General features: G+C 52.3%; 1 protein-coding gene across 1 annotated transcript; it reads right to left on the bottom strand.

Annotated features, from left to right (window-relative positions):
• Positions 1-10,279: 10,279 nt before the first annotated feature.
• On the bottom strand, positions 10,280-11,345 carry LOC116212154. The gene is made up of 2 exons (XM_031546726.1): positions 10,854-11,345; positions 10,280-10,594 (listed from the first exon to the last, which is right to left on the bottom strand). The coding sequence occupies exons 1-2, from the start codon at positions 11,343-11,345 to the stop codon at positions 10,280-10,282; spliced, it is 807 nt and encodes a 268-aa protein (XP_031402586.1).
• Between the last annotated feature and the right edge of the window lie 7,108 nt (positions 11,346-18,453).

The following is an 18,453-nucleotide window of genomic DNA, read 5'->3' as shown; positions in this document are numbered from 1 at the left end:
AAGGAGGTCACCCTAGACTCGGGAAGGGTTCGGGAGCATTCGTCCAATCCCGAAGGGGATAAACCGAGTGGCCTCCCTAACCTGACTCGAGTCATGGGCGATCTCCCACACCGATTCTAATTATTTCTTACATGCATAATACATCGAATACAGTAATATTACAAATTTCAACCGAATCAAGATAGCCACAATCATAAATGCGCAAACGAACACGTCAACATGCACAAACGAGGCATTTATAGAAATAACCAAGAATAACGTTAACCCATGCGATAATGAAACGGAGGAACACGGGAACCAACCCCCTCGGAAAAAGAGAAGCCTCCATGGACCCGTGTAGTCAAGGGGGGGCTCTCGGCCACATCTCTTCAAGAGTGGCCGTGAGCCCTCATGGCTCACACAAGTCCAAAGGAAGGTTCTCCAACCCCGAATCGAACTTTTTCCCGTCATGTTAATATATTATACGTGGTACATGACAAAATAACGACAAAAGGGAATGGGGACCGGCTAGTTTCGAGAAAGAAGAGGCGCCCTAGCCTCGAAGGAATCAAGGAGGCTCACGGGTTGCCCGCTCAAGGCTTGACCGTGGGTTCCATGGTTCGGTCGTGACCCGGGTCCTCTTCCGCCCCGACCCACGTCGTCTCCCCTCATGAGATGCACGTTCATCAACTTATGGACATGATAAATAAAAAGAAATAAGCATGGGACGTTGTATGGCATGCATGGGGCGTCGAATCCGAAAGAAAAAAAAACGTGAACTTTTATATGACCCGGACCTTTGAAGCACGTTTAACACCTCATGTAAATAAATATCGAAGATCCTAACTCTCCTAAGTTAAAAGGGATGTTACCTAGCCTCGTTGCAAGAGGAAAAGAGTCGGGGAAGTGGCCGTGGGAGTCGCGAGACTCGGATGGGCGGCTACGGGTGAGGGACCCGTAAGTTGGCAGCCGCGGCAGTCCGTGGAAAAACGGGTCGGCACGCTTGCTTCGGTCACGGTACGGTGCGAGGTCGGGTTCGTTGGACTCCTAAGAGGTGGATCTACACGACCATGGGCAGACCCGAGCGTGCCAAGGCCTGAACAAACCTGAAAATGTGAGAGAAAACTCGATAAAAATGAGGAAAACCCGGTTAGAGAGAAACGGGTGAATGGCGGTTGTGCACGGTTGATCGGCCCTCGGACCGTGACCACCTATTCACGGGGGAGAGTGAGGGTTGTGAGGAACCCTTTGAACGTGATGGCACGACTCGCCGAAGTCGTGGGAAGAAATGGCACATGGCTTGCTCGGTGTGCGCGGCTAGGGAAGTCTCAGGACCCGAAAGTTCTCACGGCTGGAACGGGGTGTTGGAGGGCTCAAATCGAAAATCTAAGCCCGGAAATGGACTTAGGGGGTGGGAAATATGTAGGCTAGGAAGTTTGATGATTTTTGGCTTAAGTCGGGTCGGGTGGTTACCGGAATACCGGGTGGTTTTCCGGCGATTTTAGCCTGTTTCGGCCTTGGCACGGGCTGAACGAAAGTGAGGGAGAGGGCTGGAGGTTGAGAGGATTCTAGAGAGAAGTTGGCTTGAGAGAGAGTAAGAATGGAGAAGTGATTAAGCTTAATGGTGAAAGGACTTATAAAGGGAAGCTTAATGATGCAATTGAACAAAGTTAAGTGGGGTTAGGGCATGCTTAGGGGGCTGCCGAAATTTTGGAAGTGGATTAGGGTGGGGTAGATGTCTTGTAGAGTGTGGGGAAAGGAAGGAAAGAGTGATGGGTGTGATAGGATGTGATAGGAAGTGATAGGAAGTGAAAGATGTGGGGGGAAAATTCAAACTTGTGGATGGGAGAGCTTTGAGCCGCCGGCCATGGGGTTGAGCCGCGGCTAATTGCGGCTGAGCCGACCTTGAAGGCTTGAGCCGTGGCTTGGGGTTGAGCCGTGGCTTGGCGGCTTGGCTTGGCTGAGCTGTGGGTCCCATTTGATTGAGAGAAAAGCCGGAAAATGCTTGCGACTCGATTGAGCGTGCGTCCGATCTCCGATGTCCAATTAATTTATGGATTTGGAATGCTTGAATGACGAGGATTTGAATGAGCCTAATATCGCCATGCATTGCGTGGACGAACGTTCGGGCGACTCGGCGCCTCGGGAGTCGGTTTTGCCCTGTCCGGACGTTCGGAGTGGAGTTTAGCATCCCTCGATCCCCGATTGTTCTTTGTGCATCCCTGCATTCGTTTTGGCGATCCTTTTGCCCCGTGGGGGATCGTTGGCCCGTCGTCCTCAGTCGGGGACCGTTGGCCCGGGAGGACCTAGGGACTTTGACCGGGATTTTCTCAGTGTGCCCTGAATGCCTTGAGGTGCTTGGAGATTATCGTGAGGCACTTAGAGATCGTTGTGGTCTCTGCTTTTCCGTGGAAATACCCGAAGGTTCGCCGGGAGGCGTTCGTGACCACTGAAACGTACTGCGGGAGACCGAGCCGAGTTCCGGAAGGTTGTCTGAAGCTTGTTCCCCGGCCCTGGTGGTCCCTGGGCGCCTGTAAGTTCCTCCGACTGCTCTCTTTGACTTTTCTCAGTGAACCGTGCTCTTCACCTATTGCTCATGACCCCGTGCCCGCCTATTTGCCTCTGATTGCCGGGTGATGAATAGTGTCCCGGGCCTCGGTAGGAAATCCTCGTGTGGGAAGCCGGTGGGCCAAAATGGGGTGCTGACAGCTTGCCCCTCTTTGGTTGCGTGCTCGATGAGAGGAGGTAACCAAAGATCATGAGAAGCACCCCTTTTGGTCCCGGCAATCGCTCCCGTCGTCACTCTCTGTGGTAGCTCGCCTCTCCTGCCATAAGACAAAAGCCTAATTGAGATTTGGAGGATGTGAAGTGGCAGGTGAGGGGCCAAAGCCCGCAGAAAGCGGTAAAATGGACGCGAAGTCCGGATAGCAGTAAATGCGGACACGAAGTCCGGGGACCCGAAGTTCCTAAAGCAGTAAATGCTAGGCCGAAGCCCGTGGAAAGCAATAAAGTCACTAGGCCGAAGCCCGTGGAAAGCAGTAAAATGGACGCGAAGTCCGTGGACGCGAAGTCCGTGGACGCGAAGTCCGGAAAGCAGTAAAGTCACTAGGCTGAACCCCGAGGAAAGCAGTAAAATGGAAGCGAAGTCCGTGGACGCGAAGTCCGGAAAGCAGTAAAGTCACTAGGCCGAAGCCCGAGGAAAGCAGTAAAATGGACGCGAAGTCCGTGGACGCGAAGTCCGGAAAGCAGTAAAGTCACTAGGCCGAAGCCCGAGGAAAGCAGTAAAATGGACGCGAAGTCCGTGGACGCGAAGGACGCGAAGTCCGGAAAGCAGTAAACTCACTAGGCCGGAGCCCGAGGAAAGCAGTAAAATGGACGCGAAGTCCGGAAAGTAGTAAAGTCACTAGGCCGAAGCCCGAGGAAAGCAGTAAAATGGATGCCAAGTCCGTGGACGCGAAGTCCGGAAAGCAGTAAAGTCAATAGGCGAAGCCCGAGGAAAGCAGTAAAATGGACGCGAAGTCCGTGGACGCGAAGTCTGGAAAGCAGTAAAGTCACTAGGCCGAAGCCCGAGGAAAGCAGTAAAATGGACGCGAAGTCCGTGGACGCGAAGTCCGGAAAGCAGTAAAGTCACTAGGCCAAAGCCCGAGGAGAGCAGTAAAATGGACGCGAAGTCCGTGGACGCGAAGTCCGTGGACGCGAAGTCCAGAAAGCAGTAAAGTCACTAGGCCGAAGCCCGAGAAAAGCAGTAAAATGGACGCGAAGTCCGTGGACGCGAAATCCGGAAAGCAGTAAAGTCACTAGGCCGAAGCCCGAGGAAAGCAGTAAAATGGAGAGAGCGAGGGGAAGTAAGGGCGGGAAAGGATGCTAAGCGGTTCGTCGGGGACGTCGGCAGAGGTAGATTGTCCCGTTCCAAGTCGAGCTTGTCATTTGTCGTTTCCTTGAGTCAGGGTCAAAAGGGTTCCTTATCATGCCCCTCATTTAGTTCGGTGCCCCGATCTGCCGCACAAGCCAAACGCGTGTTCGTCAAGAAGGAAATGCCTCTTGGGATTCCCGATCACACCTGTGCATGGAAATAAAGGAACCTACAAAGGGCGTCAGTTGCACTTAATCGGCAAGACAGGCATACGTAAGAGAAATCTATGTAAAGATGTGTCGGGGATTTGATATCGGTGACCATTGTAGGGTGGTCGTGTTCCTGTCGGAGAATGGCTTTTCTGAAATGGGTGACCCGTAGAACATGTGCGTAAAGGTAAAAGGATGGATCTTATGGAATCCTCCAAGTCAAGGATACGTTGATTCGACCCCCATTTCGAAGTGGGCCTCGAACCTGGAGAGTTGAAGAGAGTTTGCTTGCGTCGGGGAGTGCCGAACCACTACTCGGTGTAGCTTTACAAGGAAAGCGTCGCTTTTCTTTCATGGTCGAGCCGACATTGTCCCCTAACTTTTGCCTAGGTCGCTGGATGCGTGACGGCCTAGCGGGGTATTTTATTTAACTTCTCTCACATGAATGCTCACCTTTTGCTACGATTCCCCATGTTTGGGTGGGATCGTACCCCTCGGGTCCTCTAACTTTTGCCTAGGCCGCCTCAAAGAGGTTTTCGACCTAGCGAGGGAGTGATTTGTGCTCTCCTTTTGCCGTGACCCCCCTTTGCGGGTTTTTAAGTCGTGCCACTCGTTCCCTAGTTTTTGCCTAGGCCGCCTCAAAGAGGTTTTCGACCTAGCGGGAAAATTTATTTTTCTCTCAAGAAAGCTTAGTGTTGGACAGATTGTGGGAATTGAAGCTCGTCCACAGAAATAGAAATGTCTTACAATGAAAGGGGCACGGAGCCCAGAGAATAAAGAATATACAAGTGTTCACGGATAATACTTCTTAATGGCGTCAGCGTTGACGGGAAGGGCATTTTCAGTGCCGTCCATGTCGCTCAAGACGACCGCTCCTTCGGAGAAAACCTCTTTGACGACGAAGGGGCCATCGTATTTGTACGAGAACTTCCCTCGAGAGTCCGGCGTGACGTGTAGGACTTTCCTCAAAACGAGGTCGCCGGGGTTGAAATCGCGGTGGCGAACTCTTGCGTTGAAGGCTCGAGCCATTCTTTGTTGATAGCACTGTCCGTGGCATAGCGCTTTCAGCCTTTTCTCATCAATGAAATTTAACTGTTCGTACCGCTGCTTTGCCCATTCCGCTTCTTCGAGTTCAGCCTCAGCGAGAATCCTCATGGAAGGGATTTCCACTTCGATTGGGAGGACGGCCTCCATGCCATAGACTAACGAGTACGGGGTTGCCCCGGTTGAGGTCCGTATGGATGTACGGTACGCCAAGAGTGCATAGGGGAGCATCTCGTGCCAATCCTTATAGTTCACCGTCATTTTTTCGATGATCTTTTTGATGTTCTTATTCGCAGCTTCCACCGCACCGTTCATGTGGGGACGGTACGGGGTGGAATTGAGGTGTCGGATTTTGAATTGTGCACAAAGCTCATCGATGACCTTGTTGTTCAGGTTCTTGGCGTTGTCTGTGATGATTGTCGCAGGGACCCCGTATCGGGCTATGACGTCGCGTTTGAGAAAACGGGCCACGGCTTTTACGGTGACTGACGCAAGAGTGACGGCTTCGATCCATTTGGTGAAGTAGTCGATCGCCACCAAAATGAACATATGTCCGTTAGACGCTTTGGGGTTGATCGGGCAAATAACATCCATTCCCCACATCGAAAAAGGCCATGGCGCCGTCATGGGGCGCAGTTCGTTGGGCGGCGCTTTGATCTGATCGGCGTAAACTTGACATCGGTGACAATGTCTGACATGCTTCACACAATCAGTCTCCATGGTGGACCAATAATAGCCCAGGCGCATGATCTTCTTAGCGAGCATGAGACCGTTCATATGGGGTCCACAGTTTCCCTCGTGCACTTCCTCCCTGAGACGCCGCGATTCGTGTTCGTCGATGCACCGGAGGAGTGTGGAGTCGAAGGAGCGGCGGTAGAGTATCTCACCGCTCAGAAAGTAGTGTATCGCGAGGCGTTTGAGAGTCTTCCGATCGCGGCGGTCGGCGAATGGGGGGTATTGGCCGGTCCGCAGAAGGTTCTTGATGTCTTCGTACCACGGCTTTGCCTCGGAAGCTTCGATTGAATTGCAGTGTGCCGGTCCTTCGGCTATCTCAATCTCGAGGGGCTCGATAAGGTTCTCCCTCGTGATGCTCACCATGGAGGCGAGCGTTGCAAGCGCGTCCGCGAATTGATTCGTCATGCGCGGAGTATAGGTGAACGAGATGTCCTCGAAGTTCTCAGTTAACTTCTCGAGGTACTCGTGATACGGCACCAGCTTTGCGTCCTTCGTCTTCCATTGCCCCAATGTCTAGAAGATAGTGAGCATGGAGTCACCGAATTCTTCGAGCTCTTTTACCTTGAAATCAATCGCTGCTTGTAGGCCGAGAATACATGCCTCGTACTCAGCCACATTATTGGTGCACGGAAAGTCGATCTTTGCCGCTACCGGGTAATAGCGCCCGTCCGGAGATATTAGTACCGCACCGATGCCTGATCCCATGGAATTGACAGCACCGTCGAAATACATCTTCCATCCCGGTTTCTCTCTCTCGTCGTCTACTTGGAGAATCCCCTCATCCGGGAAGTCGGGATTAATCGGTGCGTGGTCTTCAATTGGGAATTCTGCCAGGTGATCCGCAATCGCTTGCCCCTTGACCGAAGTGCGGGACACGTACTCGATATCGTATTCCGTCAATTGACAACGCCACTTGGCGAGGTTCCGCGTGGAGGAGGGACTGTCGAGCAAATATTTCAGGGGATCCGCCTTTGATAGCAAGCAGACCGTATGATAAAGCGTGTATTGTCGGAGCCTTTGCATGACCCACACCAATGCACAACACATCTTCTCGATTTCCGGATAATTGGACTCTCCATCGGTGAACTTTTTGCTCAGATAGTAGATCGCGCGTTCTGTGTGCGTGGACTCCTCCTCCTGTCCCAGCATGCATCCTAATGATTGACGGCGCACCGTTAGGTAGAGTACGAGGGGACGACCCGGTGTAAGCGGGACCAACACCGATGGTCGGACCAAATACGCCTTGATGGTGTCGAAGGCCTTCTGACATTCTTCGTCCCATTCAATCGCCGCGTTCTTGCGGAGCAAGCGAAAGAGAGGTTGGCATTTGTCTGTCAGGTTCGCAATGAATCGTGCGATGTAATTCAGCCGCCCCAAGAAGCCTCGTACTTCGCGGACCGAAGATGGCGGAGGAAGCTCCTTGATTGCCTTGACTTTATCGGGATCTACTTCGATGCCGCGCTCGCTGACCACGAATCCTAGTAATTTTCCCGATCGAGCACCGAACGTGCATTTCGCCGGATTGAGCCGAAGCTTGTACTCCTTTAAATGATCGAAGAGGCGCTTCAGATTAATGAGGTGGTCCTCTCCTTCTTTGGACTTGGCAATCATGTCGTCGACGTAGATCTCGACTTCCTTGTGCATCATGTCGTGGAATAACGTGACCATGGCCTTCTGATAAGTTGCTCCGGCGTTCTTGAGGCCGAAAGGCATGACGCGGTAACAAAAGGTTCCCCACATGGTAGTGAACGTCGTCTTGATCTTGTCTTCCTCGGCCATCCGAATTTGGTTGTATCCGAAGAAGCTGTCCATGAAAGAAAACTGGGCGTGGCGCGCCGTGTTATCGACTAGTATGTCGATGTGGGGCAAGAGAAAATTGTCCTTGGGGCTGGCCTTATTGAGGTCCCGATAGTCAACGCAGACTCGAACCCTTCCATCTTTCTTCTCCACCGGCACGATGTTTGCAACCCATTCAGAATAATTGCAGACCTCGAGGAAACCCGCGTTGATCTGCTTGACAACCTCCTCCTTGATGCGGAGAAGGAGGCTTGCCCGTTGCCGTCGCAATTGTTGCCGTTTGGGCTGGAACTTCTCCGTGTCTAGCGGAAGGAAGTGCTTTACTATCGACGGGTCTAGCCCCGGCATGTCGGCGTAGGACCAGGCGAAGACTTCTTGATACCTTGTCAGGAAGTCGATCATTCGGACCCGTTGTGTTGGGTCGAGGCTCATACCGATCTTAAGGACGCGGGGTTCCTCTTTAGTGCCCACGTTGATCTCTTCTGTTGGCTCGAGCGAGGTGAGCTGGCGATCCTCGAGGCGGCGCAAACTCTCTTCTATCTCAGGCACTAGACTGTCTTCATCGAGCCCTTCCCCGAAGTATATGGGTCCAGGCTCTTCGAGACATTCTTCGGATGGTTTCGAATCAACGCATCGAAGATTTGGATTCGAGTGGAGCCTGGAGAATTGAAAGAATTGTCTTAGAGAAATTTAGAATGATATGAACAAAAGAGTAAGGAAGAGAGAGTGGAATAGACAAGGATTCAAAAAAATGCATATAGGGAATTCATTGATAGTGAGGATCACGAAGCCATAACAGAGTTCCCTCTTCCGTCGTGTGGCCTATGGCTACGCCGACACACGGGAAACATCTCATACATAGATAAATCTTACACATCGGCGATCACAGCCGAGTAGCGCAGGACTGAGGTCCAATTGCTAAGCTCCTCGTCTTCCTGCGCCGGGCGGATGTGAACCCCTGAAGGAATCTCCTCGGTGACGGCATACACGGTTGGCAAGGTGTCAGTCGCGTCGCCGAAGTCCGAGGAAGGGCCGTCAAAGGTGCTCCCGATGATGAGTGGAGGCCCGGGGAAGAAATGTGATAGCGGGGGGACTAGAATGCCCCTGTAGAGCCTACCATAGTGCGTGGCGAGGCGGTGGAGGTGATTGCCCCGGCGGGCCTCAATAATTTCATGGCAGGAGGGGCGAAAGCCAAGTCCCCTCCTATGCTTGTACGCTTCAACTTCAATGGGGCGGTTGATTCCTTGCCCGCGCGCCCCAAGTCCAGTGCCGGGAATGTAATGGTGGCGTAAAAGGACCTTCCCTATCATGCGGTCGGCGCGGGACGGCCCGACCTTTCCGTAATCCCGAATAACGGAGACGGTCTCGAAGGAGTGGAAAGACAGGTTTTCGTTGTCCCCGACACTGATGTAGGGAACCGCCGTCTCCTTATAGATGGCGTAATCCTCCTCACCCTTAACCGTGATGATCTTCTCCTCGACGATGAATTTCACCTTCTGATGTAGCGAGGACGGAATGGCGCCGGCCGAGTGAATCCAAGGCCTTCCAAGGAGTAGACTGAAAGCGTTCGGGATATCCAACACTTGGAATGTGACGCTGAAGGAGCATGGGCCGATATCTATGAGGAGGTCGATCTCCCCGTTCACCTCTCTCCTCGAACCGTCAAAGGCTCGGACCGCTGTTTTGCTAGGGCGGATGCGGTTGAGATCCACATTCATCTGCTTCAAAGTGGTCACCGGGCATACATTGAGCGCGGAACCGTTGTCGATCATGACCCGGCCCACGATATGGTTGTTGCACTTGCAAATGATGTGCAGTGCCCGGAAATGCGCGCATCCTTCAGAGGGGAGCTCATCGTCCGAAAACGAGATGGTATTGGAGAAAATGGTGCTGATGGTTTCCTCTATCCGGTCTGGGGGCGTCCCTTTGGGGACTTGTGCGGCCGTCAGGACCCGCATGAGGGCCTCCCTGTGAGGTTCCGAGTTGAGTAGGAGGGCGAGCAATGAGATATGGGCCGGAGATTTGGCCATCTGCTCCACCACCTTATACATGCTTGCTTTGATGACTTTCATGAAGGCTTCGGCCTCCTCCTCTGTCACTTTCTTGGACGAAGTAGGCAGGGTGCTAGGCCTCGTCTCCTCCCCGGTGGCAAGCGCCTTCCCTTTGTCGATGGTTGCCGGGTCCTCATATAGTCGCCCTAAGCGAGTTATGCCCATGACACCAAATTGTTGCTCCAGGTTTCCGACAGCTCCGTCATAGATCCAGGGGACCCTATCGCTCGAGTATGGCTCCGGGGCGGGGACGTCTATAACAAGCGGGGCATGAGGTACGTCCATCCCGGTGAACCCGACTGCAGCTTCCGCGGGTACGTATTCGATCACGAAGGGGGAGGAACAACTTGGCTCGCCTTTGCCCTCTCCCGATGCACATATGGTGATCATATTGATAGAGGGCCCCGGAGCCGGTCCATGGTCGGGGAGAGGATTAGCCTGTACGTTCGGAGGCTTTACAGCATTGAATACGAGCTCTTTCGCATCGATCATCTCTTGGATCCTCTCCCTCAATCTCCAACAAGTGTCCAGGGTATGCCCCGGTGCCCCCCGATGATATTCGCACTGCTTGCTTTGATCTTGAATGGTTGGATCGAAGCTCGGGTCGGGCGCTATTGTTCCGACCTTCTCGCGAATTTGCCGGTAGATGTGGGAAGGCGGAACCGGTAGGGTCGGGTATTGTCGGCGGGGTCGCGATGGTGCTGCACCGCCCTGTTGACTTTGCGGGGGCAGGACTCGTTGCGTCGGCTGAGAGGCTTTAGGAGCTGGGGGTTGGTATTGAGGGGCTTAGGACAGAGTAGGAGCATAATGGTGGACGACTGGTGACGGCGCCGTAGATAGGGGTGGAGGCGGCGGCGTGGAATAGTAGATCGGTTGGGTAGGGGGTTGAGGCCGATATTGAGGCGCGTGTGGGGCGAAGGAGGAAGCTACGAGAGGTGCGGCCGTGAAATTCACTGAGTATTGCTGGGGCGCCTGATGTGCCGTATGGACGGCGTTTACCGAGACTTCCTTCGCCCTCCTCCCGCCGGAAAACGACGGTGCCATGGAGACCTTCTTTGATGACTCTTCCCCTTTGTTGGTGGGGTCCTCCATCCTTCCGAGCTTGATGCCCAAATCAAGCTTTTTCCAGGCCTCGATGAGATCGGAGAATGAGGAGGTGTGCGCCAACAAATGCGAGTAATATACCCCTCTCAGCGTAGAGTGGAACAGCTGAATCTGTTGTGCTTCGCTAATCGGGGGGATGTGCTTCGCCGCTTGGCTGCGCCATTTGGTGGCGTATTCCTCGAACCTCTGGCCTCTCGCCATCTCTTTGGTGCTTAACTCCAGGAGGGTGGGAGGTGCTTCCGCGCAGTATCGATATTGATCGGTGAACTTCCGAGATAGGTCTTCCCACGTCGGAATGTCTTCGGCCGTCAGTGACATCAACCAATCGAGGGCCGATCTCGACAGGCTATCTTGGAAGGAGTGAATGACAAACTCCTCGTACTCCCAGTATTGCAGTATCTTTCCCCGGTAGTGGCGGAGATGGTGGCGCGGATCCGTCGTGCCCTCATAAGTCTTGAACTCTGGGATCTTGAACTTTGGGGGCAGTCGCATAGTCGGGAATAGGCTGCAGTCGCCGTAGCATGCGTCGGGACAAGCATCACCCGCTTGTAGGGCCCGTATTGTCTCTTCCATCCTCTTGAGCCTTCATTCCTATTCGGTGTCAGCCTCGGGGAAGAAATGCGTTGGGGAGGCGAACTGGGCCGCGTGAGTCGGCGTGCCCGGTTCGTGGAAGGTGGTGTTTATGGGGGGCGGTGCCTGGTAGGAGAGGCCGGCGTGAGACTGTAGAGTCGGATAGGGAGGAAGCTCCGTGGCTTGAGGATGAGTTGGAGCAGGTGCGGTGGTTGCCGGGAAAACCGTCGGCGGAGGCGCCGTGTAGATCATAGCCGGAGCCGATATGGGAGCAGGTGGAGGTGCAGACAGGATGTGCTCCGCGGATAGGAAGGCAGCCGGTGGAAGAGGGACTACCGAAGGGGCCGGCGGTGGCGGAAATTGACTTGTGAAGGGGTGGACCGTGGACGCATACAGCGTTGGTGGTGCGGGAGCTTCAACGTTCTCCGGGGCTTGGATCGGTGGAGCCCACGGGGTTGGATCAGCTGTTGGTCCCGGTCCCGGGGGAGGAGTAGAACTCGAGGAGGCCCGGTTAGGTCCTCTGAGCAAGGCGAGTAGCTCCGCCATATTAGTGGCCATTTGGTTGACCGTGCCCTCGAGGGCCGCAATGCGGGCTTGGTCATTGGTGGCGGCGGATGTTGGTGAGGCTGGTGGGAGAGGCGCCCCTGAAGGTGCCGGGGGTGGGAGATGAGTCGGAAGGGCGCCGGAGTATGCCGGGAGTACGCCTGCAGGAGTAAGAGGTGGCAGGGCGTGTGTCTGCGGTGGTTGAGAAAGGATCGGGACCGAAGGGTTGACTTCTTCGGAAATATCGACGTGATCTCCTTCCGCCATCCTGAGACGTTGACGAGTCGGGTAGCGGTGTGACGCCAGTTGTGATAACCTAGATTCCAAGAATGTGTAAGGACAGACACCAATATCTCAAATGATAAGTGTGGAATTAAGTAGGATGAGGAAATGTATGGGATGCATGAGTTTTCAAACAGTAATGTCATTACATCGATTAGCTCCAAGTTCCATGATTTTACAAAGTAGAACATTCGGAAGAAAAGAAAGGAACATAAATGTAAAGCCGATATCCCTTTGCGCTCGGTGGCCTCTCGAAAGTGGCGTGGGTCCGAGCGAGGGCAAAAACGTTAACAAACTAATCCTAAGGGTAAAAACCTTGCGACCTTTTGCCCGCGCCTGGTCCAGCATAGCGCTCAAACGTGCTATCTCCCTATCTTGGTTTGCTATGCGTACGTGAATCTGAGCCCACTCGCTCTAAAGCTCTCTGTGGTCAGTGAGTTCTGCGCGAATATCCGCAAGCTCACAACGGAATCGATCTCTCTTCTTTGATGGACTGCAACTCTGTGTGCATGACTCCTTGGACTGAGCTCTCCGCGTCTGGAACGTCTGCATGCAGTGTGCGGGGAATCCGCGGCAAATGTCGTCGACGAACGGGTGTGAGTCCCTGCGGATGGAATTGCGCCACATATGCTACGGTAGCTGAGAAAGCTCGTTCGTCGTCGGTAAGGTGCCCCGGGAAATAGAGCTCTTGAACGGTGCGCGTGTTCCATAGATGTTGAACTTCTCTAATCCGCAGAACTCTATCTGGAAGTAAAGTTATAATATCCGTCCACGTGAAGCGGTGGGAGTGCGATCTGCCTCCCTAGGAATATCCTGTAAGCCGCCAAGTTGTCTGATGACTCGGGCTGGGAAAACAAGTGTGCTCCCTAAGTGACTGATCAGAGGGAGTCCTATGATTGTGGGACATCCGACGGTCATGACCACCGGGATTCCAGCGAGCAGCCCACGAAAACTGTGCCGGGGTGAGTCTCTTGAAGAACTGGATCCAGTCAGTGTAGTCGCGATCGGAGGGCCGAAACACTTGAAGTAGGCGAGCGATGAGCGAACGCTTGTCAGTGATGCAGGAAAAGGGATGTGATGAACAGAATGGCCTGATGTGTCCGAGGAGCCAAATCTGAAGAAGATGCGGAGCTCCTCTCATTTTACCACGTCGAACCTCTCGTACATAGTCAAGAGACCGAATGGTCTCAGCCAAGACGGCTTCTACATAACTATGGCCCCCTACCACTTGGAGGACGACTTGGGCAAGTGCCCCCGTCTATGAGGTTCGACGAGTGGGGAAACAGGATGGTCCCAAAGATGAGCAAGAGGAACCCGTGACAGGCGTCATGCTGGTATGATTCCTCCCTGGCATTGAGAGAACGAACATGTATGAAGTCTATGAGCCATGCGGTCCTAACGCTATGCTCCCACCCATGTTGAAGTTCAAGACGAATTTCTTCGTCGCGGAGATCTAAGAGGATGGCGAGTCTACTCTGTATCGTGGCGAACTGGTTGGTCACCACGATGTCGAGGGTCGGCGTGGGTCGCTGAATGAGTACCGCGTACTCCTCTACTGTAGGAGCCAGCTCTGACCCCTGAAAACTGAATACAGCCCGCTGAATGTCCCAATAACTAATAGCAGCTTCAAGTAGGGTTCAGTCAATGGGGGCATCAGCGAGTAATGGCAAGTCTCCTATGATGAGCCGAAGGAATGCACGGTCGACTGGGCGGAATGTGTTCCAGAGGAGAGTAATGTCCGCGGACGGCATGATGATGTCATCGAGCCTGAGACAGGGATGCGAGCGATCCATCCTTACCTAGATGGGGGAGATGTCGGCTTAACATTTTTAGGATCAAATCAATGTAATGTCCTAGGTTTTTCGAAAGAATGTATGCAGTGCGGAAAGATAAACTATAGTTGTGTTCTTTACAGTATACATCTCTCTTTCTTACAAAAACAACAAAAATGCCCGTCCAAAAAAAAACTACGGGCCGACTCAAGGACTCGACTTTGGGTCGGTTGACGGCATGGAGGTAAAAATTGGTCCAGCATGACGGTCTCTGTGTATGCATGGCTTTCGGTGCTACTGGGAGAACCGCTAACTAGGGATGGGGGCTCCCGACTCAAGGGTGTCAATTCCTTGAAATCGAGCGAGGATCTTTGGGGGCCGGTTCGGTGGCATAGCCGACTCGATCCGTTCCCTTACTCGAAACCTCTGACTAACCTAGCTTCCTATATTGGTGCCCGTGGGATGTCGGACAAGGTACCTAAGAAGCTAGTATGATGTGCAATGCATGTGCGGAAAATAAAAGTGCGTAAAATAGATAAGCGGGAAATGCGGAAAGCGGTAAATAGACAAGCAAACAAAACAAGCGGGAACGAGCCCGAACCCTCTACTGTCCCCAGTGGAGTCGCCAAGCTGTGCGCACCCGAATTTCATCTCGTCGGGGCACGCATGCGCGCGCCTAAGCAAACGCGGCTTGGGAGTGTCGACCTTCCCGGGGACGCGCGACGGACGCACGTGAGAAGGAGTCGCCACCTGCCATTTTACGACCCGAAGGTCGAGGGCCGGCAAGTTACCCGGGTTTAGGGGTACGGGGTACACCTAAATTCTAAGGCAATGGTCGTACGGATCCGGAAATTCCGAATTCGGGGGTTCTATTACGTGCGGGCTTATATCCCGCACACCCTTTCGGTACTCTAGCTTGCTAGGCTTGCCATTTTGTTTATTTACCGTGTGATTTAGAGTTGCGCTTGACTCGCTCGTTTTGACACTGTAAAATTGATGAATCGATTGAGTTGGGCCGAGGATACGAAGGATGAGTAGGCTTGAGAGTCAAGGAATTGGTTCGCTATCTTAGCGTTACAGTTCTTCGGACCGTAATGGTCGATTCCCTGCGCGAACCGAGACCATGATTATTCGAGCTTACTCGTCCCTTGGTGACGATAGACCGACTTAACCAACTCAACACTCGGACCTCTTGCTCACCGATCGGGATCCTTACAAGTATATGAATAAATACACAAATAAGATCCTCACAATGTGCACTCGAATAATTACAGAATACAACTGAATGAAATAAATGGATCCCGATCGGTTTGCATTGGGCCAATATTCCCCTCCGGCTCACCGTATGTTTTGAATAACCGATAAACAAATTAAGGCAACGCGGGCTTCAAGGAGCCAGGGGTCGGGTCCGATTGAACCAATGGTTTGCAGGAGAACCGATTAGTTCCCACTGTAACCGCTGGACCGATCGATCTCCCGGGTGATATCTAAACACGTTTCACACATCCAATCCAACTTGCCTTCCACATAGGCCATATTTGGAATGTGATGGTGACTCGAGGCTAGATCCCATTCCGCACTCGGGTTGCACGCGCTCGGTGAATTGAGAGGCGTTGGGCCTCGTGTTCGGTGATTTGGGGTGTTGGACCCCGTGCAACACGTAACCTATGGGTTCGGGCCCGAACCGCAATAAATCATCATAGGCAAGGATAAAACAGAAGAAAACAGATAAAACTGACATGATACAGACAATAACTGACAACTATCAGTGAATACAGACAAGTGGTGTATTAAGTCAAGTGTACGTGATTTAATCAGTTATTAGCCGGGGTTGATTAGCAAACAATGTATCTAGCCTAGACAAACATAGATGGTGGATTAGAATGGGGTTCTAAGCTAATTACATACGTGTGTTTGTTTTAAGACTCTTATTCTGTTGAGTGTCACTGCGGTTTCACCGATTTATCCAAACTCGTGTTTTGACTCTAGGATGGAGTCTATCATTCCGCCTATCCATTATCTAGTGTTTGATTAGGCCAAATGTACGATTAATCCGGTTGTTAGTGTCTTGTAACTGAAATAAAATATTCCCCACTGAATCTACAATAGGAAGATAGAAACACCGAAAGTGAACGGAATGGGCCGTGCGAATGAGACTCGTACCCGAACGGGTAGCCCTTTTCCGTCCATAGATAGAGGTGTTTCCGACTCCCTAGAGCCTAGGGTATCGGTGAGTCACGGAATGATGATTATGCCCTTGGATAAAATTGCGATGTTCAGGTATAAATTTGAGGTCCGCGTTGCACAAAGGAGTCTAAGAAGGACTCTCGTTCCCCGACTCGGGCCGCCTCAAATTGGGCCCGGACTCGAGTCAAGGCACGTGAGTACTCGCTAGACGTCAATTCTCCTCGTGTTACGTGTCTCGATATTTTGAAATTGTGAATATTTTTTAGTGGAAAAGGGGCATTTACGCCGTTCCGTAAATCATCGATGCGTTTACAAGTTAATGACCAATTTACCCAATTATTTATTCCGAATGATTCAATTAACCGAATAAGGCGCTCCGTTTTCTCGTTTGTGAAATTATTCGATGTGGGCGACCTTATATCGTGGGTATTATAGATTTAATGGATAATGATCCAAAATCGTCATGTCCATCATGTGATCCCCACATAGCCAACGATAAAAATATCAATACACTCAATTCCAAGAAACGACCCCGAAACGGCTAAGGAGGTCACCCTAGACTCGGGAAGGGTTCGGGAGCATTCGGCCAATCCCGAAGGGGATAAACCGAGTGGCCTCCCCAACCCGACTCGAGTCATGGGCGGTCTCCCACACCGATTCTAATTATTTCTTACATGCATAATACATCGAATACGGTAATATTACAAATTTCAACCAAATCAAGATAGCCACAATCATAAATGCGCAAACGAACACGTCAACATGCACAAACGAGGCATTTATAGAAATAACCAAGAATAACGTTAACCCATGCGATAATGAAACGGAGGAACACGGGAACCAACCCCCTCGGAAAAAGAGAAGCCTCCATGGACCCGTGTAGTCAAGGGGGGGCTCTCGGCCACATCTCTTCAAGAGTGGCCGTGAGCCCTCATGGCTCACACGAGTCCAATGGAAGGTTCTCCAACCCCGAATCGAACTTTTTCCCGTCATGTTAATATATTATACGTGGTACATGACAAAATAACGACAAAAGGAAACGGGGACCGGCTAGTTTCGAGAAAGAAGAGGCGCCCTAGCCTCGGAGGAATCATGGAGGCTCACGGGTTGCCCGCTCAAGGCTTGACCGTGGGTTCCATGGTTCGGCCGTGACCCGGGTCCTCTTCCGCCCCGACCCACGTCGTCTCCCCTCATGAGATGCACGTTCATCAACTTATGGACATGATAAATAAAAAGAAATAAGCATGGGACGTTGTATGGCATGCATGGGGCGTCGGATCCGAAAGAAAAAAAACGTCAACTTTCATATGACTCGGACCTTTGAAGCACGTTTAACACCTCATGTAAATAAATATCGAAGATCCTAACTCTCCTAAGTTAAAAGGGATGTTACCTAGCCTCGTTGCAAGAGGAAAAGAGTCGGGGAAGTGGCAGTGGGAGTCGCGAGACTCGGATGGGCGGCTACGGGTGAGGGACCCGTAAGTTGGCAGCCGCGGTAGTCCGTGGAAAAACGGGTCGGCACGGTGCGAGGTCGGGTTCGTTGGACTCCTAAGAGGCGGATCTACACGACCATGGGCAGACCCGAGCGTGCCAAGGCCTGAACAAACCTGAAAATGTGAGAGAAAACTCGGTAAAAATGAGGAAAACCCGGTTAGAGAGAAAGGGGTGAATGGCGGTTGTGCACGGTTGATCGGCCCTCGGACCGTGACCACCTATTCACGGGGGAGAGTGAGGGTTGTGAGGAACCCTTTGAACGTGATGGCACGACTCGTCGAAGTCGTGGGAAGAAATGGCACGTGGCTTGCTCGGTGTGAGCGGCTAGGGAAGTCTCGGGACCCGAAAGTTCTCACGGCTGGAACGGGGTGTTGGAGGCCTCAAATCGAAAATCTAAGCCCGGAAATGGACTTAGGGGGTGGGAAATATGTAGGCTAGGAAGTTTGATGATTTTTGGCTTAAGTCGGGTCGGGTGGTTACCGGAATACCGGGTGGTTTTCCGGCGATTTTAGCCTGTTTCGGCCTTGGCACGGGCTGAACGAAAGTGAGGGAGAGGGCTGGAGGTTGAGAGGATTCTAGAGAGAAGTTGGCTTGTGAGAGAGTAAGAATGGAGAAGTGATTAAGCTTAATGGTGAAAGGACTTATAAAGGGAAGCTTAATGATGCAATTGAACAAAGTTAAGTGGGGTTAGGGCATGCTTAGGGGGCTGCCGAAATTTTGGAAGTGGATTAGGGTGGGGTAGATGTCTTGTAGAGTGTGGGGAAAGGAAAGGAAAGAGTGATGGGTGTGATAGGATGTGATAGGAAGTGATAGGAAGTGAAAGATGTGGGGGG

Source organism: Punica granatum, chromosome 6, assembly GCF_007655135.1.
Source record: "Punica granatum isolate Tunisia-2019 chromosome 6, ASM765513v2, whole genome shotgun sequence".
Classification (NCBI taxonomy): Eukaryota; Viridiplantae; Streptophyta; class Magnoliopsida; order Myrtales; family Lythraceae; genus Punica; species Punica granatum.
The sequence above is the reverse complement of the archived record's forward strand: the minus strand, read 5'-3'. Positions and strand labels throughout refer to the sequence as shown.